Source organism: Daktulosphaira vitifoliae, unplaced genomic scaffold (genome assembly GCF_025091365.1).
Source record: "Daktulosphaira vitifoliae isolate Bord-2020 unplaced genomic scaffold, ASM2509136v1 Scaffold_5, whole genome shotgun sequence".
Lineage (NCBI taxonomy): Eukaryota > Metazoa > Arthropoda > Insecta > Hemiptera > Phylloxeridae > Daktulosphaira > Daktulosphaira vitifoliae.
This window is the reverse complement of record NW_026099576.1, coordinates 7,751,876-7,777,290: the sequence shown is the minus strand read 5'-3', so window position 1 is coordinate 7,777,290 and position 25,415 is coordinate 7,751,876. Positions and strand designations below refer to the sequence as shown.

The 25,415-nt window shown below is 25.8% G+C and overlaps 3 protein-coding genes across 5 annotated transcripts in view; 1 reads left to right on the top strand and 2 right to left on the bottom strand.

The window, feature by feature from the left end:
- Positions 1-25,415, top strand: part of LOC126907513 (uncharacterized) — a 94,052-nt gene that overhangs the window by 19,858 nt on the left and 48,779 nt on the right. The gene's annotated exons all lie outside the window — the stretch shown is intronic.
- On the bottom strand, positions 27-5,971 carry LOC126907532 (uncharacterized). 3 transcript variants are annotated; one of them, XR_007704551.1, is made up of 3 exons: positions 4,776-5,971; positions 1,546-1,686; positions 27-332 (listed from the first exon to the last, which is right to left on the bottom strand). XR_007704551.1 is itself a non-coding variant. In XM_050688893.1 (3 exons), exons 1-3 carry the CDS (start codon positions 5,938-5,940, stop codon positions 1,661-1,663), a joined length of 1,131 nt encoding a protein of 376 aa, XP_050544850.1. In that variant the 5' UTR covers positions 5,941-5,971; the 3' UTR covers positions 1,012-1,660. The 3 variants fall into 3 exon arrangements, 2 of the variants coding, with proteins under 2 accessions (XP_050544850.1, XP_050544849.1); XM_050688893.1 differs by lacking the exon at positions 27-332 and having other exon boundaries at positions 1,012-1,686; positions 4,776-4,975; positions 5,036-5,971; XM_050688892.1 differs by lacking the exon at positions 27-332 and having other exon boundaries at positions 1,012-1,686.
- LOC126907540 (platelet-derived growth factor subunit A-like) lies at positions 8,770-17,190 on the bottom strand. Its single transcript, XM_050688906.1, has 7 exons — positions 16,852-17,190; positions 10,832-10,958; positions 10,739-10,765; positions 10,472-10,656; positions 10,294-10,404; positions 10,005-10,189; positions 8,770-8,995 (listed from the first exon to the last, which is right to left on the bottom strand). Exons 1-7 carry the CDS (start codon positions 17,068-17,070, stop codon positions 8,911-8,913), a joined length of 939 nt encoding a protein of 312 aa, XP_050544863.1. The 5' UTR covers positions 17,071-17,190; the 3' UTR covers positions 8,770-8,910.

Below are 25,415 nucleotides of genomic sequence, written 5' to 3'. Positions count from 1 at the left end.
AACATTTTTGTGCCTTTAAATAATAATCTATTTGTTTTAATTATATTTACTTTGTATTTCAAACTATATGTTTCGATATTATTTAGTTTAGGATAATATACTTACATTACTTTATATTATATACATTAAAGTTTAATCTGCGCAGCAGAAAAAATATTAATTATACCATGATAAGTTTATTGTATCTGTCACCTCGTGACACGCTTCTACCGTACCAATATTGCTTATTTGTACATTAAAACAAGCCGAATTAGTTCAAATAAAACAAAATATTTTCTCAATTTTTTTTTACCTCAGATGCAAAGCTAGTAGAATTCTCTGGTTGGTATACCCTTTAAAATTTTATTAGGGTTAGAGATTAAAAATTAAATTTTATAACAGTTTTAAAAAGCAGAGAAAAAATATTTAAAAATTAATTGTTTATGATGGTGTAATTTTGAGATGTTTTTGTAAATTTCTAATATAAAGTGTCTTTTTTAAATTTTTAGCAACTATATTAAATTTGTGTTCTTTTGCGTATTAATCATTATAATCGATTCAATGAGAGCTATGAATTTTTGTGGACAGACAAAAAAATCATACACTGTCATAATACCAATACCTACTCAGCTTCGCGTTGTCGCTAATACATTGCAACATTTGTCTAAAAATATCGACAGTTATTAACCAAAGTAGAAACCAAAAGTTACCACTTTTAAGAACCAAAATTTCTAACGCTTAAATGTATTTTAAAGAATCGAAATAGAGCTTTGAGAAACTTCTAGAATTATTTTTTTTGGCACATAAATATTTATCAATTTTTAAATTTTTCATAAGTTGTTAAAATGACTAACTCTAAAGTAAGGTTACCATTTTTTTTTTAGCTTATTTTGGAAGTTTTAAACTAACATTATTAAATAGAAAATTTTATAGGAATTCAATAAATGATATTGTTAAGTTTTATTTCGGTGAGGAAATTTTATAATTACGTTTAAATAAATTGATAAAAGTACAAAATTTGGTTGAAATCAATATTTTTTTCCCCTAATAAATAATTTTTAATCACACTACTAATTTCTATGTAACTCTTGTGTTAAAAAGTTTCTACAATTAAAATATTCACTTTTTTTAATTTATTAAAAATAACCAAAAATATCTAGATATAATGAAATTTAACAACACATCTGAGGACGAAATCATATGTGAAAATAGGACAGATCCGACTAGGCTATGTCCTGATCTAATACCTAATGACAATTGTCTAAAAATATAGACAATAATTAACTATAGTACATTTTAATCACTGTCAGATATCATTATACTTGACCCAACTATGCTACGTCCCCGCTGTGCTGGGTTGGGTTATAAATTGAATATAATTAGAGTGTCGGTGTACTAATCGGTTATCTCAAATTATTTTTATTTCTCATATCATATTATTATATTTTTCATTAAAGTATATTTATTTAAAAGTTAGATATGGTCACTGAATCTAAAAAGTTTATAGCCTATAAATCGAATTACGTAAATTACCAAGCATAGTACTAAAACCATTTAAATTCTTACAATAAATTTTGATGTTTAGCCGCACAGTTTGCTATTAGTTCCTAGATGGGTAATCATATAGGAACTTAAACATTGACACATACTTTTCACATTCTGTCAAATCAATAAGGTAGAGTCAACCCGAATTAATTGGGATAGAAGCTAAGGATAAAACAAAACATATATACATCACGAATCAATAAAATTACATTTATCAAAAGTTAAATGAAATATTACATGTTGTCGATTGAAGTAAACAAAATATAGTAACACTAGGTTTTGACATTTAAAATAACTTTTGATTCGGTAAATATTTTGCATTACTTTTTTTTTAATAATTTCTATTTTCGTACTAAGTTCAAAATATATTTAATATTATTTGTCTTTAAAAAAAATAGCCTCCAATCATAGAGGAAACACTCTTCATACTTTATTAATAAATAATAATTTTTCATACTTATAACCTTCAGAACCAACCTACTGACCAACACATACTACAAGGTTACCAGAAATACTAGATTTTTTCGTAACCAAAATACCTGCTTATATACATAGAAGTACTCAAAATACATCTGATTTATCAAGTGATCTCTCCAGTAGTACTTTTTATAAAAGCAAATCTATTATTAAATACAAGGCCATCTCTTTCATTCGGGTCTATGAATTGGGATAGTTTCAAACAAAACCTAGAAAAAAAAATTTATTTTAAAATACCCCTTAAATCTCAAGAAGATATAGATGCAGCAGCCCACTCCATCACACAAATTATTCAGCAAACAGCTACCATTTCATTAAAACACTCTAACTTTCAATTAACTAATTCTATGGAAAAATTACCTCTAAATTTTCAACAATTAATTTTTGAAAAAAGGCGAGCCAGAGCTAAATGGCACAATATTAGATTACCAAGCCAAAAACAGTTCTTTAATAGGCTAGCAAATGCTTAAAAAAGAAACTATCTGTCTACAAAGCAGATCAATATAAACTATATCTTAACTCTTTAAATTAAAATAATGGTTCTCTTTGGAAAGCAACTAAAAGACTCACAAAAAAAAAAGAAAATATACCTGCAATACGACAAGAAAATGGCACCTTAGCTATANTAATAGGCTAGCAAATGCTTAAAAAAGAAACTATCTGTCTACAAAGCAGATCAATATAAACTATATCTTAACTCTTTAAATTAGAATAATGGTTCTCTTTGGAAAGCAACTAAAAGACTCACAAAAAAAAAAGAAAATATACCTCCAATACGACAAGAAAATGGCACCTTAGCTATACGGACCAAGATAAGCCAACATTTTTGCGGCACAATTGGCAAGAACATTCACTCCCAATACTAATTTATACTCTGACAGTAATTTCAATGAAGAAATAAAAACCTTCTTTACAATTCCACTACCAATGGTTTTACCAGCCAATTATACAAATCCACGTGAAGTAGAGTATTTAATAAAAAAAACTCCCTCTAGGGAAAGCACCTGATTATGATCTAATTACCAATAACATTTTAAAAAATGTATCACAAAAAACCATGCTTTTGTTAACCTACATTTACAATGCGATGCTAAGGTCATCATATTTTCCTATAATCTGGAAATTCGCAACTATTATTTCAATACCAAAGCCAAACAAACCAAAACATCTCTCTACGTCTTACAGACCAATAAGTTTATTACCAATATTAGGAAAACTTTTCGAAAAAATATTACTCAGAAGCTACGTCCTATTCTATCATTACATAACATTGTACCAAATAGTCAGTTTGGGTTTCGCAATAGACATTCATCAATACATCAAATACGCCAACTAACTGATGAAATTGCAACAACGCTTGAAAATAAACATTATTGTGCCGGTCTATTTTTGGACGTAGCGCAGGCCTTTGATAGGGTTTGGCATGAAGGCTTACTATTCAAATTAAAACACTATTTACCTGCTTCATATTTTCTTATTATAAAATCATATTTGGAAAACAGACACTTTGTCGTTCGCCAAGGAAATGAATTCTCATCATACCAAAAAATAAATACAGGTGTATATCAAGGAAGTGATTTATTACCAGACCTTTATAATGCATTCACTGCCGATATCCTTCAAAGTGATAAAACAATTTTAGCCACATACGCAGACGATACAGCAGTATTATCAATTAATAGTGATCCTAACGCAGCCAGTCTTTCACTCCAATATCATGCCAACCTTATTGACTTGTGGGAAAAAAAATGACGAGTAAAAATCAATGAAGATAAATCTGCTCAAATCACCTTCACTTTAAATTTCAAATCACAAGAATGTTCTCAAATTATTATGAATAATATTTCTATACCAATAAAAGAATATATCAAGTGCTTAGGAATTACGCTTGACATACGACTGATGAGGGCCCCCTTCATCTAAAAGAAAAAAGAAAAAGTGCAAGAAACATACTACATCTTACGTCCTCTCCTCATTTCAAAACTTAAACTTAAAACAAAACTATTATACACCCAGTTTTGTCTGATAGTATCCAAATCTGGAGTCCAGCCAACATAAAGTCAATACAATCGTTTCAATCAATAGCACTCAGACTTATAACTAAATCTCCATGGTATATAACAAGCATAAATTTACATAAAGAACTACAAATTCAAAATTTAAACGAACTTTCAGTAATGTACTACAAGTGATTTCAATACAAATACTCTCTTCGCAGACTAAAAAGGCTATGGAAAAGAGATCTTCTAAATAACTAATGGCTAACTATTCCTAACTAAAAAAAAATTAATAAAGAACATGCTAGAGGTGTGACTAATGAGTCATCTTCTTATCATTTATAATTCATGTCATTGTTAATATCAATTTTTAAACATCAAATTTACTTATTGTACTAATTTGAAGTATAGATTATAAATATTCAAAATAAAAAAAAATTAAAAAAATGTAACTTTTTCAAAATTATAAAAAGCTTATCATGGCAAGAGTTATTTAACTCATCATATTTGAGTGACTCATTCTGTCTAAACAAATAATTAATATTAAGAGTTTTAAAATAGTATTTTTGCATCAATTTACAAAAATTTTCAACACACATTTTATTAATTTTCGAGTAATTTAATTCAATTAAAACTCCTTAAATAATCACTTGAAAAATCTAATACCTAATACATATCTATAAATACCACATAACTATTGAAATAATCTTAGACAATAAAATAATATGGAGTATTAAACATGATTTTAGTACATTTTGTAAAATTTTATTAACTTACCGTAAGGAATATTTTGCTTTAAAGTTTTTCTAATTAAATGCCAACCTACTAATGTTTTATGAACAACTTTATTTGATATTTCAAAACAATACTGATATTTTTTTATTTCTGAAACGAATGATGCGATTTTATTTATTTTGTCATGAGCTAAATTATAAAACTGCCTAATATCTTCTGTGTCATATCCTAACAGTAATTCACTAAAAACATTGAAATAATTTCTTTTTATGTACGATTTGTAAAATAGTGCATTAACATACATTTCATTATTTAAGAACAAATCATTGCATTCTTTGAAAGATAAAATAAGTTCGTATGTTTTATTAAAATTACACGCAATGTAATTTGTAAATTCTTCTCCAAATAAATTCAAATCCATAAATGATTTCATAATTTCAATAATATGTTGACCCATTTCAATGATTTTGTCTTTCACATCATTTCTTAATTCATTAAAAATAAAATTACGAATTGAAAGGTATTTTCTAACTAACGAATAATAAACGAGGACGATCAACATAACTGGACGAACCGTTGCAGTATTTACTAAAAATTTAAATGCTTGTACATTTTGCAAATCAAAATCAAACTTGATGAAACGAAACACATCAAATAAATTTATTTTATAATTATTAGTACTCCTTTTTTTCAACGGGGCATATCGAACCATATCTAAAATATCAACTAGTTGTTTGTCACTCTTATATCTAGCATATTGTTTTGCTTGAGAACCTGATGATAATTCTAGCTCGCATAAATTAGATCGAGTTTCCATTAAATCATAAAATAAGAAATATTTAGGATTAAAAACACTATATGATTTCCTACGAAAAGACAACGCTAAATGTTTTACAATGTCATTGTAACTTTTTAACATTTCATCATAGTTCATGTCATACCATAATAAATATTCTCTCATAACAATAAATATGTAGTTTTTTAGGTGTTCCAAATCATTAAGTAAGTTATTAGGATTGTAACTATACGGTATCTTAAAATAGGTGTATGATATGAAATCATTTTCAAACGATACAACTGAACATTGGCTACTAATAAAGTATTCCAATCGTTCAACAATTGATCGATGAATTATTTTATAGCCTTCAAGTAAATTCTGAGAGTTTTCAGATCTACTGAACTCGCCATTTTTATTTTTAGCAATCATGTTTAAAGATCCTGAAACGTTATTTAAGTATAAATTTACTGACATTAAATCTGCTGCTGTATACTGCTCGTCCACATGCCGCAGCGCATCTAACATGATCATTATAATTTCATCGTGAGATTTGATTGCTAATCCATAATTTCTTAGTTCCAGTTCAGAAATTGTATTTTTGAAGTTAAATAAATATTGCTCACCATGCTTGAATAAATTAAACATATATTTCGAAAAGTTACAATGCAAACCTAACAAATCAATTGCTACTATAAAATTTGTATATTTTAAAAAAATTATGTATAATCTTAATGTGATCATTTTGAAATTCAATACTACACTGGCAAGTTAAATATATATTTTATAACTGAATAGCTATTTTTATTATATATTTTATTTATATTAAATATACGGAGTAAAATATACGATGTAAAAGTTATTTATATAAAATAAATATGTTTTAAATGCGATTTTTATTTGCCAATATTTTTAAAACTAAAAGAGCTTAGTGATCAGATTCTATACAACGGTATCCTGACTCCCTTAAAAACTAACAAAATTATCAAAAAAATTAAAAGCCATTGTTTTATAAAATACAGTAATTCAGAAGATAGCAACACCTTTTACCTGTTAAATAGGACATAGGACATTGAAACAAAACTCAAGTAATACCAAAATAATTTTTGAAATTATACAGCCGAGAATATTTTTTTGTTAGTTAATCAAAAAATGTATTAGAACAATAATACATCTATCAAGCAAACCAATATTTTGTTCCATAAACTAAAATATAATTGATTCCATAATAAATAATGTTAGCACAGTAGGGTCGCGGCTTAGTATGAAAGTGGCATAGTTTGGACAAGTATAAATGTTATCAGACAGAGATTAAGAAACGTTTCGATGCAAATCTTTAGATAGAGTTTAATTTTAATAAATTGGTGGATAATTCCGAAAGCAAAATTAATTCCTATTTTTTTCATTTTTCCTAATTAGTAGTTTTATGATTTATAAGTAATACTAGGCTCCGCCTAGCTGGGACTCCGCCCCAGACCCGAAACCCTTCGAGCCTTACGCGACTTCGGCGCGTCCCTTCGGGCCTCTTCGGGCCGTCATCATAAGTAGGTCACTGATTCCGGTAGGGGTACCCGGCTACGCCGGGCACGATAAGTGTTTTTCAGAAAAAATATTACATCAGAATCAGTATAACAAAACTATATCTAAAAATGTTTTATTAAAATCAGGAAAATTGACGCTTGTTAATGAGGTATTCCCTTTAGGCCTATTCAAAAATTATTTTAGGAGGGTATTTAATATTTTTTACTTTATTAAACATGTTACAGAAATTTTTTTGTTAAAATTAAAGTAATGATGAAAAAAAAGGACATTAGGTCCTTATATATTAGAAGTTTCCAAAAATATATTCATAGCGCTGGTTCAAGGGAGGCCCATATCTCTCTTAAATACACCCTTGTTATACACAAAAATTATTAATAACCTAATTATAATAACTGTGTTTATATTATAGAATATTTTAAAAAAAATTTAGCAGGTTATTATACGTGACACATTGTAAAAAATTTAATTTTGATAAAAATATTGGTAACTGCGATTTAACGATGGACATCATAGTTATCATAGATGAATCCCAATTCAAACGATAAACTCATAGTCTCATACATCATATATGAGAAAAAAAAGATTATTAATAATGTACTGTTCTGATAATGAAAGTACAAACTTATATAATTATAACGTCTTGAAATTTATATATAACACATAACATTCCTTGATAAAATATAGTGCAAATGCAAAATAGTGTCCTAATAATAATACATATTACACCATATAATTAAGGTTCATAATAAACGTATGAGCAGAAATGAATCACTGCGCATATTAAAACCATGCGCGTGGACTTGAAAAAAAAAAAATTTCAAACCTTAAGTTGTAAAACGCTGACGTCAGCAAGAGTTTTTCTCAAAATTTTTCCGACTTTCGCCAATAATTTTCCCGGAGTCTGGTGACCGAGTACTTTCGTTGAAAATCCGAGCATGCTAAGTAATTTTTCCAGAAAAGCGTTTTTTTCCTTGTTCTATTATATAATAAAAAGATATATGAATAAATATATATTATAGCAATTTAATGTAGTATGAAATTGATATTTAATAATATAATATTATAATTTTTTCGGAGAACTTATTTATAGTTATAAAGTAGTTATTACTTTCATGCAAACGTGTATAAAAATTAAAGTGCTTAATGAAATGCTTTCAAAAAACAGTTTAATGATTTACACGGAAATTCATCAGAGACCAAAATATACTTTTCTAAACTTATTTTTGTAATTATTTCAATCTGCAATTAGATTTTTTCTATCACCTCTTTTTTGATATCATTACTAATTAGAAATAAACGAGTATTAGCATATAAAAAGAATATTAAAAACAAAATAAAATTGTTTTTTTTTTTTCAAATTATTATTAATTTTGATTTTTTATATGCTAAAATTAATCTGTGCAAAACTTTCATTCGAATTGCTATGTTTAATCTATTTTTTGATCTTTGGGAAACTAAGAACTAATTTCTAACATTTTAATAAAAATTATAAACATCAGTGACATATTTATGGGGTATTTATGGTCTAGACATCCATTTACATAAAATTACAGGGGTATTGATAGGTGAAGCTCACAACTAATTTGTATAATGAAATTTATTTGAACACCTATGTAAAATCTCTAAATATGCGAAAAACAAACATTAATAATAGTAATATAAAAAAATTGAAAATTTTCATATATAAATGGAATTTCAGTATGAATTAACAAAATAAAATCAATAAATTAACCATTTTTGTCAATTAATTATTTACAATTTACATTTTCACAACATTATAGTTACTTAAAGGTACTTAATAAATAATAATAGTACAAAAGTTTATATTTATAAGTAATTTGAGATGCTCATTATATTGTACTACGATTGCCCGATATTATATCTGTTGCGATTGAAACTGTCGTATGCCGGATTTCTTTGTTTTGTTCTCAAGGTAGGTTCACACCTATAAAAAAAAATAAGATATTCCTATTAAATTCATTATAATTATTAATTTAAAATTAAATCGCTATAATTTACTTAAAAACTCTCATCATTTTTTTTAATCGTTATAATATTATTATCATGATTTTTAAAAATTAAATTAAACTTAGTATAAAAATTTAAATGACAGAAATTTTCCAAAAATATTAGGAAATTTTCACAAAGACATATTTTTAAGCTAAACGTATTGGCTACACTTAATACAAATTTTATTTATCGTATGAAGTATTCAAGTTTCAGTTAATATATGTGCAATACAAATTGTAGAATATATTACAATATATATGGGGAAGTCTAAATTTAGATGAGTGAAAAAGTATTTAATAAATTCAAAATGAGTACCGCTCAATTTGATTAATTTTAGACCATTAACTTCAAAAAAAAAAAACTTCTTTTAAAGTTATTTTATTGTTATAAAAATAAATTATAAATTGTTGTTCCTATCTTTTATATTAAGAGAGGCGATTTATAAAATTATTAAAATATATTTTTATATTTGGAAAATGTTTTTTTCTTTGTTATCGATCTAACAAAATTTCATTTGGCTCGTTATCCGTCTATTCACAAATATAAGAGTATAAAGAAATTATAGTTATATTTTTAAAAATATTAATAAACATGGTTAATAAAAAAAATTAAAACTTTTACTATATATTTTTATGAAAAAATCATTATTTTAAAATAATATTGAGTATAATATTATCTTAATAAATCACAAAATATCTTAATATTTCACACTTTTTTGTTGACATTGGTGTATCTCATGTATTAGGAAAATGTTATTTTAAAAATTTAACGAAGAAGACACCCTACATGTTTCTCTTTATATAAGAATAGCTCAAATTGAATAGTTTTATTAACTTTTTTTTGAATATATTGACAATTTAAAAGACCAATCAAATGAATTAGACTTTCACTACACGTTTTTTTCATTTTTAAATTAATAATTTAAAACCGTATTTTTAAATCACCTGCAAGAATTATAGTCGAACAGGAATCCGGAAGTACATTCTTGTACATCCCGACATTGACACGAACATGTAGATGGATTCCATAGCTTTATATCTTGTTCTGCATTGCATTTGTCTTGGTCTTCATCATTACTACAAACACAACGACATTCATTTGGATGATATACTTGTAAGTGATTGCAATCCTTTGCATAAAAATAAATATATTATGTATGAATGATTTATTGAAATTTTAATTTTATATCAAAACAGAGATCAAGTTTAACTTCTTGCTAAAGATCAAACACACCTTTTCTTTTACAATGCAATCGCATTTACATTTTAAATGCTGTTCTACCGTTATAGCTTTTCGTCCTTTATATTCTAATTTTCCTTCTTCATTGTATTGCGATACCATTACCTAAATTTTCATAAAGAGCGATTAATGAGTTCTAACTATTATAAAAATACGTGAATGATGAGCTCACCTCAAAGTTCAACATCTCTGCTTTTATAGGTTGACATGCTAGTAGGTCGTGGGCACAGCAACCACCACACCGGTTCACTCTAGTACATGGTGGATAATAGTATAAGCTAGGGTCATCATTGTCTTTAAGATTGACCGATCTGTACTCAGGCGTACAACCTGAAGCTTTAGGTACTAAATTAGATCCTGAAATCAATATAAAATTTTTAAGTATTTTTGTTACGTTTTTAAATTATTTTTATGAGTGTATTACAACAAATTTACTTACTTCTCTCTAAATTCAATGCAGTACGAGCTGAAAAATACATGCAATTCATTAAATATCCCCTAAATTTTTTTATTTTTTATTTTATCTACTTACTTTGGACGCCAGAGGTGGTAGCAACTAAATGTTGTGCTTCATGTAAGTCTACATCGGGCATGAACTTCCGAAACAAATCTGAAACATTGGATACTTGGTTCAGCTCCCGTATGACATTTAAAGGAATCTAAAATTTATTTACTTTTAATTAAACATTTAATTCAAATAAATAATGAATAATTTACGGTATAGTTATTAAACATATACTTTTAATTAATTGGAAATTAGGCCCTACTACGAAATTCATCATTAAACTTGGCTTAACTGACAAAATATAACAATCTACTAGATAATAAGATCAATAGCAGCTAAATGGAGTGTCAGTATATGGTTAGCATTGATGATGGTAGCATTGTTCCCAAAACACAATACGCGATTTTTTGTAGCTTTTTGAGTTAAATATTTTAAATATATTTTTAATTTTAAATATACTCTATGTATTTTTTACGTAGTCTAAGAATGCAAAAATCATTAAAAATATTTTTTAGCGAAATAGTAATTATATCAACAGTTGTATTGATTGCCAGTTAAATATGTTCTACTCTATATATTGTTTACCATAGTAGGCAATAATAAATAGCAAATTTTATAATTTCTAAAAAAAATTAATGTTTTGAATTGATACTTTTTGATTACAATTAATAATACGTATATTTTTTGGGGGGGAATTCAAATAAATAATGGTCATCATCACTAATCCTTATCCCAACTTTTTTGAGATCGGCTTAACTTTATTTATCTGACAGGAATTTTACATTAGCTTTCGACCGAATCAACCTCATTATAGCTGAGGTGAACAATATGATGATAAACCATTTGTCACTGTTCAAGTTCTCAATAGCAAACAGGGCAGTTGAACATAAGCAGTTGAGGTATTGATTGAATGATCTATTGCGCTACATTAGCTTAAATAAATAGTGAGGGATTTATTATTTTTCAAAATATTTTATCATAAGTTCAGTTATACTCGTAAAAATATTTATTTATTATCTTTTTTACAGTAACTATTGATAACATAAAGTTAAAATGACATTAATTATTCGAGATCATTGTCAGTAATGAAGGTCACATGACTTGACAAATTTTACTACTTTTAATTATTATATTATTGTTTTGTACTATTTATAACATATGACTCATTGAAGACAACGTGAGAGTCTTGTCTAATTAATAAAATTCGTGTGGGTATCAGGTAACTACGATATTTTTTAATATTATAATTATTAACGTGAAAGTTTTTTAGCAATGAATTTTTATTGTATTATTGATAAATTATACAAAACACGACAGAAGGGGAAAACGGAGAAGAAAACACACAATAACTTGTCATATGTGACCCTCAAAACAATCTTCCTACTGTAACATATAACAAGGGCAACGTTATATAATTGGTGATTATTGTCGTTAATTATATCTCCTGAATTGGAACCCCACTAATTCACTATAACATACATTTTTAAGGTTTAATGAATACCACATCATTTTTTTGTCTATATTTTTGTGAATAAAATATTTAATGCAATAACAGACGACTAAGCATCACCAATTTTTCAAATATTTTCTACTTAAAATATTCAAAAATACTCATTCGCCTACAAACATTTTTAAAAAATTACTCTTTATTTTACTTAATAATTTAATTTATTTATAATAATATGCTCAACGTTTGAAAAACTGTGGTGAAATTAGAAATATTCATTCACCTACAAACATTTTTAAAAAATTACTCTTTATTTTACTTAATATTTTAATTAATTTATAATAATATGCTCAACGTTTGAAAAACTGTGGTGAAATTAGAAATATTCATTCACCTACAAACATTTTTAAAAAATTACTCTTTATTTTACTTAATATTTTAATTAATTTATAATAATATGCTCAACGTATGAAAAACTGGTGAAATTAGAAGGTGTCCTAAATTTGCAATTAATATAAAAAATTGAAACACTCAAAAACCTCCTAATTATAAATACGATATATTAATTCAACAAAAACACAAAATAGTATTTATAATAATACTTTGATGTGAAAAATCAATGACTTCAAACAGATCATCTATAACCAGTAATTTAACAATTTACGTTCTTCATTATAATATGAGTCATTCCATAATTATGTCGGATTACATATTTGTGATAAGTAAAGCACCTTCTATGTACATAATCCGTTATAAGAGTATGTCGTTAGTCATTCGATCAACAATTTTTCAATAATTTGAAGAAATACCAATAAACTATTCTTATGGTTCACCAGCCTTGTGTTCATTATTAGCTGTATTTAGATAAAGTCGGCATTCAAAATTTGTTTGACAAATTATTATTAACTTGTAACATTCGAAATTAAAAAAAAGTACGTTTTACAAGTGTGTACATCATGTACACATCTTTAATCAAACTATCATAGTTTGATTAAACAATACCACCAGTCTATATTATATAAAATAACTAAATAGTTTATAGATAGTTATTAATAAATAACTATATCATTATAATTTAAGTGTGATAACTTTTGAAAGACTTTTTTCTTAAATTATTTTAACTAATATAGTATCTCATTTTAATGGTAATATTTAATATCGAAAAATATAATTAAAATAGCCAAATAAAAACAATTTTTAAACGTAGCCCCTGATTATAACTCATGAATAATACACAAGAGGAAGTATGCACTTAAAAACTTATTTATGTCACGTACTAACGTAAATAAATATTTCAAATGTAATAGGAAAGTTTAAGTGAATCATTCAGTAATAACATGATAACAATTTATTATTTCATTTAATCGTCTTAAATATTTTTATAAGAGTTTTGTCAGAGGCGCAATTTGAACAAAATGTTTGGGAAACCAAATTAATTTCTCTCCTTTTTAAAAATATTTCTACATGAATTTCTGCATCAATTTTAACACTTCAAGTTAACCTAATATAGATCAAAAATAAATTACTTAATAAAACTCTAAAATGTATGTTACAACATACTCTAAAAAATTTAGTTCTTAATTACAAAAAAATAACATCTATAAAAATATACATATGTACATATGTATCTGTATATGAATATATACAGATACATGATATTACAAAATAACTAAAATTTATTCAACATTTTGTCGAAAACATATAAATATATTTACGAAAAGAATTAAAACATATTCTATGGAGTTCAGCGGTGCAACTTGTATGAAAGTTGGTAAAATTATAAATTGTAGCTCTCGAGATTTAGAGTTTTTTGTTATAATAACTAAATTTATAATAAGCAGCCTTAAAGTTAAAATGTCTCAACTTAAAGTAATCACTTGGAGTCTTTAAAAGTTAAGTTACACCTCTAATATACTTTTAAACTGCTTTTCATCACGAGCCTAATAATTTTGATGTAAATTTTCGTTGATACCATGAACCTGTGTCGACTATAAATATTGTCGGACCCGAAGCAAAACATTTTTCCAGGGCCCTTATTTTAATAAAAAGACCTTTTTCTTTACGTTTATGAAGCTTTTTTAATCGTCGACACTAGACGAGTACATTTATGACTATGCTCTAACAATAGCCCTGCCGTGGACTAAACATACATAAATATAAATATATATTTTTTTTTAGTTTTTGTACCACAGTAATGAGTAATTTATAATTGTGCAAGTTAAAACTATACTGACTAAGTAGTAAATTTATCCGTTGCAGTTTCATTCGAATTAAATGCATCATACCCAGGTAAAAATCAATTGCAGATATATATTTTACAACCAATTAAGGGGTTCAGTTATATTTCTACTTAAGGAAATAAAATTTTTCGATTAAGTATTATAAACTGCAATAATATAGATTTAGTCGTAAGGAAATAAATCACGTTTCGTAAGAACAACTTTCCATGTGCACAAGACACTCATTTTTATATAATTCATACACATAATTATGTTAATTAGAATTTATAGATGACGAAACAAATTTTCCCAGAAATAATAGGAAGAATAGGCGTTTATAATTTACATGTATTTTTAACTATTTTCAATGGGGACATATCTAAATGTATATTTATGGTAATGATATTTAATTTATTTTTTCATAATTAAGAAATATTAGAAAAGTAATATTTTTTCTTTCAATGATATTTATTTAAAATTACTTCACTAGCTATAATAGTCGATTTTTAATTTTTAAATATTCTATGAAAACTATTTAATTTTTTTTTTGATTTTGCTACATAATTTGACTAAAAACATTGTTTCTTTCAGTCATAAAAAAAACTTTGACTAAATTTAAGCTTTACTAAAATAATCATCTAAAATCTAAAATCTAAAAAAGTCAAAAAATCATCTAAATAATGTAAGTTGGGGAAACATTTTTAAATTATCCATTGAAATTTTATCTAAGCATGAAAATTCAACAGATATACACAAAAAAAAAAAATAGTTTCTTAGTATTTCATATTATAAAAAAAACTATATAATAACAACCATATAGTAAACGCATACAGATTTTGTGATAATGAGTTGCTTTATTGTTTTACAAATAATTAGGTCGAAATTTTCAATTGATTTGGGACTTACTAGTTATTTATTTGTATGGTGTTTTTAAAACGTTGGCTAATAAAAAAGATAAAATAACCTGAATCTGTGTATTTTAGTTGAACGTATAATGAAGTTAAAATAACACAGTATATGCTACCTATGCTGTATGTAAGTTATGCTATTTTAAGGTATGTGAATATTGAATATGTAGTTAGTGTACAGTAGCGTATTATTATGTGTCATTACTATCGTCAGATCGGTGAACAACAAATTAGCAGCGCAATTAAAGTAAAAGATACGCGCACTGACATACCATAGTGACTACCTGTGAATTCTTGTTGCTATTGTCGAAAATCTATTTGTTTAGGACTCAAAATTTATTTCATAAATTCACAGCTAGAATTTCAAACAAGCGCTGAACAATGGTACGTGTTTAAATACAGAAAATTTATATTGTAAAGTTTTTACATTATTTGTAGAAATTAAAAATAAAATTGCCCAGGTATATTTAAAAACACAATATATTTCTCTTTGAGTAAAAACAAAGTGATTATCCGTCTGCGCACGTGCCAATTGCACTATTAATGTGAACACTGAAAAATATATTCGTTATTTTTTAATACTTAATTGAAAGTTCTATGAAATGTATAGTTTTCTGTTTTATGACAATAGGAGTAACTTCATTGTTAGAAAACCTAATTTCATTTACTGACAAACCGTTGTGTACAATATGTTTTTAATTATCAACAAGAAATAACCAAACTAAGTATTGTGTCTAATCCATGCCACAAAATTCGATTTTAATTATAGTAATTTATAATAAAACAAATTATTATCTAGGAATTATCGACTAAATGACCCTGAGTATTTACTAAAAAAAATAGATAAGTATAGTACATAAATTCTGTAAATTAGTATTCTATATTTTCCATTTTTTTTTTTTAATTTTGCTAGAACAAAAGAACTTGCAGAATTTTTTATGACCTAAAGAGAATGGTGTAGATTAAGACTTTTCTAAAAATTATTGTTAAAAAATTATATTAAATTATAAATACAAATAATTGCAATGTGTAAAATAACAATTAACTTTCGGTACAACGTCATGACAAACGTGACAGTGATTATAAAGATGACTGACCTTAATTTGCTCTGAATATAACTAGGTACATATTCATTTGTACGAGCAACATAATCAATACATTGTATAAGAACTCAACGAATCTTTGTAAATATTGATGTAAAACTGAGGAGACTTTAAAGTATTACATTATTTAAAATTTTAGTTAAAATAAATTATTTTAAATAGAACGATGTCTTAGAAACATTTATATCATAATTTAGAACATGGATTGATATTTTTAAATGTTTTTCGTTAACATAAAACACAATTTATTTTTTTAATTTCGACTACATTTCAATAGTAGAATAAGCTAAAAGTCATTTTAGTTGATGTTTTCTTATTTTTTTTTTGCGTCGCATTAACCATAAATAATTAATTATAATTTATTATTTACCTCTCGAGACCCACGGTTGACGTCACGGCTGTGACCATTGGCTGATAAGCCACAGCAAGGTCGGTCCTGCCGGTCCATGTGTTCAACATCCGCACCAGGGAAGTCCCCAAATCTTATAGCAGAAGTTTGTCGGGTTGAGTCTGCTGGGACCAACGTGAGCGTTAAGCATAGAATTGCAGTAAACCGCACGAAGGCGGTCAAGTTAGCGAAAGGCGGCATATAGTCGTCAGTACGTGCAGCCAGTATAGAGTTCTCAGTGTTACTAGCTGTAGCGGTATGAAGTACGCGCGCACTACGCTACTGCTCGACCGCCGAGGACGCCGCCCGCGCGATATCGTCGCGTGCCCACCACGACTATCCGCTAATGCAGATAACAACAACCTAGACAGGTACGTCCACTCTGTGCGTCACACTCTCTCCGTAATGAATCTACAATACGATTCGTCCATTGGTTTTAGGTACACCATGTAGTAGTTGATCGGCCTTACCTATAACCTACTGTCTTTAGTGATCACTCAGCTACCTGGTCTGCATTTACACGCATTATTCAAACTGTAGTGTAGTGTGACATTTATATTATGTGAGTCATACAATCCAAGGTGCAATAAGGGATTTCTGTGATTAATGTTGTTGCTCCTAATCCGAATCATTATTAGAAACGATCATAATTATCAAAGAATATTACATTCCCTGAATTTATGATAGTTTTCCATTCATTGTAAAATATTGTCAAAAATGTATAGTTTTTTGTTGAAATTACCTACTGGCACACATATTCTATATTACCAATGATAAAATGGTAACGTGATAATTCAATACATTCTTATTAATTTGAATGTATGGGAGTAATTGGGTTTGTATGTTTTATTTGTATATATGGCCATTGCGCAATCATACAAATAATTGTATACTATATAATAATGTTAAGCCGGAATCATTAATTTAACTCAAATTTTAATAATTGAATTTAATTATTAAAAACAGTTTATTGGATATATTAATTTCAAAGTCCAATGATGACAAAACGTTTCTACGAAGTCTTGAGCAATCAATTAAACTGGAATAGTGTCACCTTGTCACTAAGAGAATAACAGGATGGAATTCATAGGAATTTTATCCGCTTACATAAAAATCTATAGTAAAGTAAATAATATTGTATCTTAACTTTATTCCGTTAACATTCAAAAACTTAAATTGACTTTTAATATGTTTTAAATGATTTAAAAATAATCAAGTTGTGTAAAATCTTCATCGTTTACAGCCTCAAAGTTTCTACAAACTGTACAACATAATACTCAACTTTAATTTATGATTTATCAATTTTATTTGTGAAAAAATTTAAGAAACAAATATGTGTATGAAAAGAATCAAAATCATCTAATCATCTTGCTATTTGTTGAACTATACAATAGAAAAATTGGTATTCATATACGAACTGGTCCACGGTGTTTTAAAAAATTTAATAACTTTTTATCTATTAAATATTTTGCGTTACTTTAACTACGTTCAAATAATATTTTTATTATTTGGTTTCAGCAATAAAACATGTTTAATATTTATGTTTATAAACATTATATTTACAGGATGATCGGTTTATCATAAATCAGTCATTATTCGCAAAATAAAGACAATATTGGAAAAACTAAAGTGATTTCATTTAACTACACATAATTCTTCATTTTACAGCTAATAATTACTTTTTAGAATTATTCCTTATTACTTAAAGGGCTGCATAATTTTTTTTTTTTTAATGCTTATATATATATATATATATATATATAACAAACTTATGAAATAAGAAATAATCTAATTAAGAACATAACAGCAAGACTGGTCGATAACAACGTTTGGACAAGTATTTCAGAAGTTATAAACATTTCAAAGAAATGGCTAGAGATGGGAAATGGGTACTAATATTTTTATCGCTAATCATTTCCCAGTTTTATTCTTCGTCTCCTCTAGGTTTAAAAATGAGAATAATATCCAAAGAGTCAAAAGTTGTTACCGACCAGTCATTTTGTTAATTAGATAATTTCGTATTTTATAAGTTAATTTGATACGTATTTTACCATTTAAATAAATAAAGTTGACACTATTATATTTTAAAAGGGATAATCGTAAAAAGTAATAGGTTATAAATCAAAAATTGTATGTAATTAAAAAAAACCAAAAACTATTTTTGATTATTGTATTTTGAGTGGTTTATTATATATAACCCATCACTCTGTATATAATTTATTTTCTTTCAATATTCAAAAATAACTATATTTTAGAGTTTTTCTTACCAAAAAGTAATGGATTGATAACGATTTTATGATAAGTACTTATTGAGTTACAAATAATCTAATGTATTGAGTGGGTATATAACACGGGTAGAATGTGTTATATGTCTTATGTGTTATAAATATACAACAATACGAGCTGTACCCACACGCATTTCTTACCCACCTTATGTATTAAAACGGTTGTAACTTAATAAGTACATATTCTAAAATCGTTTTTGATTGATAAGACTTTTTTGTAAGAAGAACTCTAAAAAAACGGCTATTTTGAAATTTTGAACAAGATAATTTTTTTTTATAAAAATATGATTTAAAAGTAGTCAAAGAAAGCAAACATTTTTTTAACTAAATAATACCTCTAATAATAACTAAAAATTTTAGTTTTAACAATAGTTATAAAATTTGTCAGTTCAAACTATTCCATTCTGTATGTATCTCAAACTTTATTTTTAGATAATTAAATTAAAATTATGAGTTGAATTTTATGTACCAGTTCACTTTTTATGAAGGCTTAATATTTACCATTTTCCATCATAACAACACTCCTTATGGTAAATAACTGAAATATTGTATTAAAAATTTTGAATTATGCAAAAAGTTCCTTAAAGTCAAAATAAATTATACAGCACCATCAGATTTTTTCAACTTAAATGTCTTGATAAATAATCGATCTGTACTAACTTGAAATTGTAATTACTTATTAAATGTAGAACATGTATTGTTTTTTATTAAGCCTTATATTTTTATATGCTGCAACACATCATTCACGCTTTTATAGTTATTGACTAACTCCGGAAAACCTGTAAAAAAGAAGGGAAATAAAATATCATTATATCTAATCTACGCAAGTATCAATTATTAAAAATGCATTAAGTGTTTTCAAAAACTCAGTTTTTTGCTACCTTCTTAAGTTAAATTTTTTTTAGTGATTTTCTATTATATCATGTATTAATTATTATTATTGCATAATTTTTTTAATTATGTGCTTAAAACGTTATATTGTTTAATCTACGTGGTATTTGAAATCAAAGATTGTTTTGATTATTAATCAAAAGTGAATTATAGCTGTCAATATTATGCGTGATTAACTTTTAAATAACTAAAAATAATTTATAAGTAGTTTATAAAATCGATTGTCGTAGAGATATCTAATAAATAACTAATATGAGTGTTTTTAAAGGAGCTAAAATATAACTTTAATATAAATGTACACACTACTAAAGTATAAATAAACAAGTTTGTTTTAAGTAAAAAGGACTGCGTTAATTTTTTACTTTGTCAATGTTTTATTGTGGTTTTTAATTTAACGATATCAAAGTTTTTATAAATTTCATATTGTTTTAGTTGAACTTGAATAGCTAATATATAATAATTACTAATAGTCATAGCTATATCATAATAGAAGCTGTTATTTATTTATTTGTTACTTATCTCTATTCATTAGTCTATAAATTATTATATTATTACTACTAAATGCATTAAAGCTTAAAATATATTATTGTATTTTAATACAAAATTTTAAAAATTTATTCGTACTAACGAATTAACGAAATTTTTTATTAAAAATAATATTAAAATATACTGCGATAGTTATTATTTGGTAGTCATTCCTATTTTATGATTTATTTTTTTTTTTTAACGCCAAAAGTTTTTTGTTCGTATTGTTTGCCTTTTGTTGCGCTGCCAAAATTCTTATTGTTAATTTTATATTATTCTAACTTACAAATAACTTTTGATTTACTGTTATGGTTCCAAAAAATGCCCATTAATATTTCTAAATATTTGTCTATAATATAATTTAACCAATCTTCATAATAATTGTTGCTTGTGAGAGCTGTATTATATTTTACAAAGCGTTAATCTACATATATTGTAAATACAACTATATAAAATGCTATATATTAATATATGCTAATATTCCCAAAATTGTATTTGATTATTCATTACTTTCTAAAGCAATCTACAAATAAAATACATTAAAATGGTTATTGACATTTATTTGAACGTTTATCAATACGTTTATGATAAGTAGTAAAATTTTAATTGAAAAATGATAAAATTTCACAAAAGAACGATATAATTTGGTTAAATATTTTTTTTATATTCGATGTTCATACCGCACAGTATAGTAAGTAAGTAGTAAGAATTAATCATGGCTCACATCTTATGAAAAAATTTGCACAGCTATATTTTTTATTAATATTACGTCACAAATTTTTACCTAGTTAATCATACAATGTGGCACATACTGAAAAAATTTAGTAAAAAAATATGTTAACATAGCAAATTGAATGTAAGTGTGGAAATCAATTTTCTCCGAACCTTAAATTTTGTTAATCGCAAGTAGAACAGATAAATTATATGTAATTATTGAATGAATAAATGGTTGTTCCTCCTTTCACATAATTACCGTATCCAAGAATAATCTTTTATCGATTTTTAATTTAACTTGGGCGTCCTAGTTCACTATATAAAAGAAAAACTAAATTATTATGTTAAAGTAAACAAAAAACGGCTTTGAGTCTTTAGGTTGTCTCTTTAGATTACTTTTAAATTGTATTAAATATAATTTACTTAGGCATCTTTATTTAGATTTCAAATTGTACAATTTATTCAAACATATCTTATACCTTATTAAGTAAACTTTATGTCAAACTTTCAATTAAAAATTCAACTAACTTATAAATCCATGATAAATCCATGATAAATAAATTGATAATTATTTATCGTTGTTTTATTTATATTTTAAAAATTAAGCAATTTTTGTAAAAAGTAGTTTTTTTTGTTTTATTGGTCCGTATTATATATAATTCTGTGATTTTAATCTTTAACTACTTTTTATTTATAAAACGTAACATGCACGCTTATCTGGCTAATATACAAGTTATTAATATTTTATTTATTTTACTTAATTCAACAAATATGTAAATAAAAAATGTATTGTAATCAATGACAAATAATCATACGAATCTAATAAATTACTAAACTACAGTAAATCATTCATAAAATATAAATATTCATTCGACTATTTTATAATAAGTTTATACAGAGTGTTTGACTAACTATGCCTCAATAATTTTCTTTAAACATATTAGTGTTATCATGAATGTAATTATTTTATTTGTTATAAAACTTTGTTGAGTTACTTGGCAAGAAAAATAAAGATTCCATCTTTATCCCTTAACCCTTAAATGAATATTAACTTTAGTTTTTCAAATAACAATCAGTTTTTTTTTATTAATCTAATTTAGCATTAAAATGATACGGATGGTCATAAAAATGTAATTTCACTCACTAAGCAGCTCAAGATAGAAACATAATTTTTCAGAGATAATTTTTGAGGCATAGTTAATCCATTACTCTGTATAAATATATATTTATATATATATATATATATATTGACAAACTTTTCTAATAGACGTTTTTATTATTACAGATAACCCATAATGTATATATTAATCATTATATCAAAAAAATTCAATTACCGAATTTTTATTGAGAACCCTTTTAACTTTTATTACATACATTAAATAGAAATTTTGTGAAAAATTAAGATTTTAAAAAAAAAATTTTCTGGTTGCTGTTCGTGTTTTTAGTATATTGACCACAGTATACACTGTAAAACAAAAAACAGCTTCTGTTATTCAATTTTTGGTCAAATATTATGATTATTATATCAAAACAGTTTAATTTTTACTCTCCTTCTTCTTCTTCTTCTTCCTCGCCTTAATCCAATTTACTTGGGGTCGATAACCCTTATCCTAAACCTCCACTTGACACGATCTCCCACATCATCTACGCTCACATCAGCTGTCCTCATATCACATTCAATAACATCCCTCCATCTCTTTTTTGGTCTTCCTCTACCTCTTTTTCCTTCAACATTCATTTCTATAACTGTTCTTACAGCTTCCGATTCTCCTCTCTTCATAACATGACCAAACCATCTAAGTCTATTTTCTCTCCTCTTATCCTCAATTGACGCTACACCTATATTCCCTCTTATATGCTCGTTCCTTATTCTATCTTTTCTAGTCATTCATCTAATCTAAGCATTTTCATCTCTGCTCTACTTTCTTATCAACTACCCAACACTCTGAACCACACATCATAGATGGACTTATTACAGTCTTGTAGAATTTACCTTTCAGCCTCATTACATTATTTTATCGCATAAGACGCCAGACGCTTCTCTCCATTTCAACCACCCGCACTTAATCCTGTGTATTACATCCTCGTCAATAACACTACTCTTTTGCACAACTGACCGTAAATACTTAAAACTTTCTAACTCAATCACGTCCTCGCCTGTTGTCACTGACCTTCTCATATCACCTACCTCGTGTTCTCCTTTGTCAAACTCGTACTCTATATACTCAGTCTTACTTCTACTTATTCTTAAACCCTTTTCTTTAAGAGCTGATCTCCACACCTCTAGTCTTTGATTAATTTCTTCCCTATTTTCTCCTATTAACACTATATCGTCAGCAAACAATATAAATTATTTAGTTCCAAAATTGAAAATTAATAACGTGGATATCATGATTAGTGTAATTATATGGTATATTTCTAATAAATATCAAGTAAACTTATATTGGAAAAAAAAATTTTTTTTTATGCAATTCAACTAATATTTATGTCTAAATAATAAACTTTACTAATAAAACTTTAGAATATAATTCTTGTTAGAACTATCCGATCGACTCAAAATATTAATAATAATTTTAATATAGATAATAATTTTGAAAAACTTAAACTTAGAACACTATATTAATTATATAAATTAATTGTTTAATAAAAAAATTGAAAAGTATTTAATGATCAACCGTCATTTATTAATATTTTCGAAATATCAAATATTTCAGTTTATGCTTTATTTATAATATAAATGTAGCCTAACTGTATAAAATTTTTTTTTTTAAATTTTAGCTTAATTGAGACCTATTAGAAACATATCACATAATTAATCTAGTTATAATAACTAGATAATATCCATGCTATCAATTGTCAACTTAAAATTTTAAAACTAAATAATTTATATTCTACAGTAAAAATAAATAATTTTGATATACAAATCATAATATTTGACCAAAAGTTGAATAACAGAGGCCGTTTTTTGTTTTTTAGTGTCTTTTTAATCAATACACTAAAATTTGTACAGCAACCAGTAAACATTTTTTTAAAAATTTCAACATTTCAAAAAATGTCTATTTAATATATATAATAAAGTTAAAATGGTTTTCAATAAAATATCGAAGATTGACTCATTTTTTTTTGGAAAACAATAATACCTCCTTTTAGAGAAATTATAAAAACTAAATAATAAACAAATTTCGATATTTAACTTTGAAATTTGTTTATAGCATATTGTTTTTACTATAAAAATTGCTTGAATATGTTAGGAAAACTCCAAAATATATTTTATTAATAAGTAATTTGACTGTGGACAGTCAGACATAATAGACATTTGACAAGTATCGTAATAACAGAGAAGCTTGTTGACATCACACTTTCCTTAAGCTATCTATTATAGACTAGTCGACCTCATTTCAAAATACAATTTTGTTTAACATCATAATCAATAATCATATATTAAGCTCTTTAATTGCAGTACCTTTATTGTAATGGTTTTTGGTTTTATAAATTTAATAAATATACATACATATTTATATATGAATAGAATATATCACCTGTTTGGCCTTTAAATCAAAACTATTTGTAATTCACGCTGGAGGTTATTAAAAAAAAATAGGCAGATATAAATAAATAACATACAATGTAAACATAAAAGAAACTAAGTAGTACAAGTTTGATATACAGGGAAAAAATGTGTAATTTAAAATATGAAAATAATTTTGGGATTACAATCAAATTACAGAGTGATTGATTTATCGTTAAATACTTCTAAAATATTTGAATTTTAGAAGTAGTAATTTCTAAAATAATAATAATTTTGAGCATTTTTTCACTTATTTAAGTAGTATTTATTTTCCAATTTAAATGGTTGAATATTTTATATCTTAATCTTTGACCTTTATAAAAGTATTAACTTCTTTTTTTTAATGACAAGAAACATATTTAACTACTATAACAGAAAATGATCTAACTATGGAAATTTCTAGTCTATTATAACTTTTGAACTAGTGGTTCAGAAATTACTATTATATTTATACTTAAGCAGTACAGATAAGAAATTCATAATAATAAAAATAATATAGCCCACACCTAACCTTCAGTCTACATTTAAAAATATTAATAATTCCCGAAATATTAGTTCAAAAG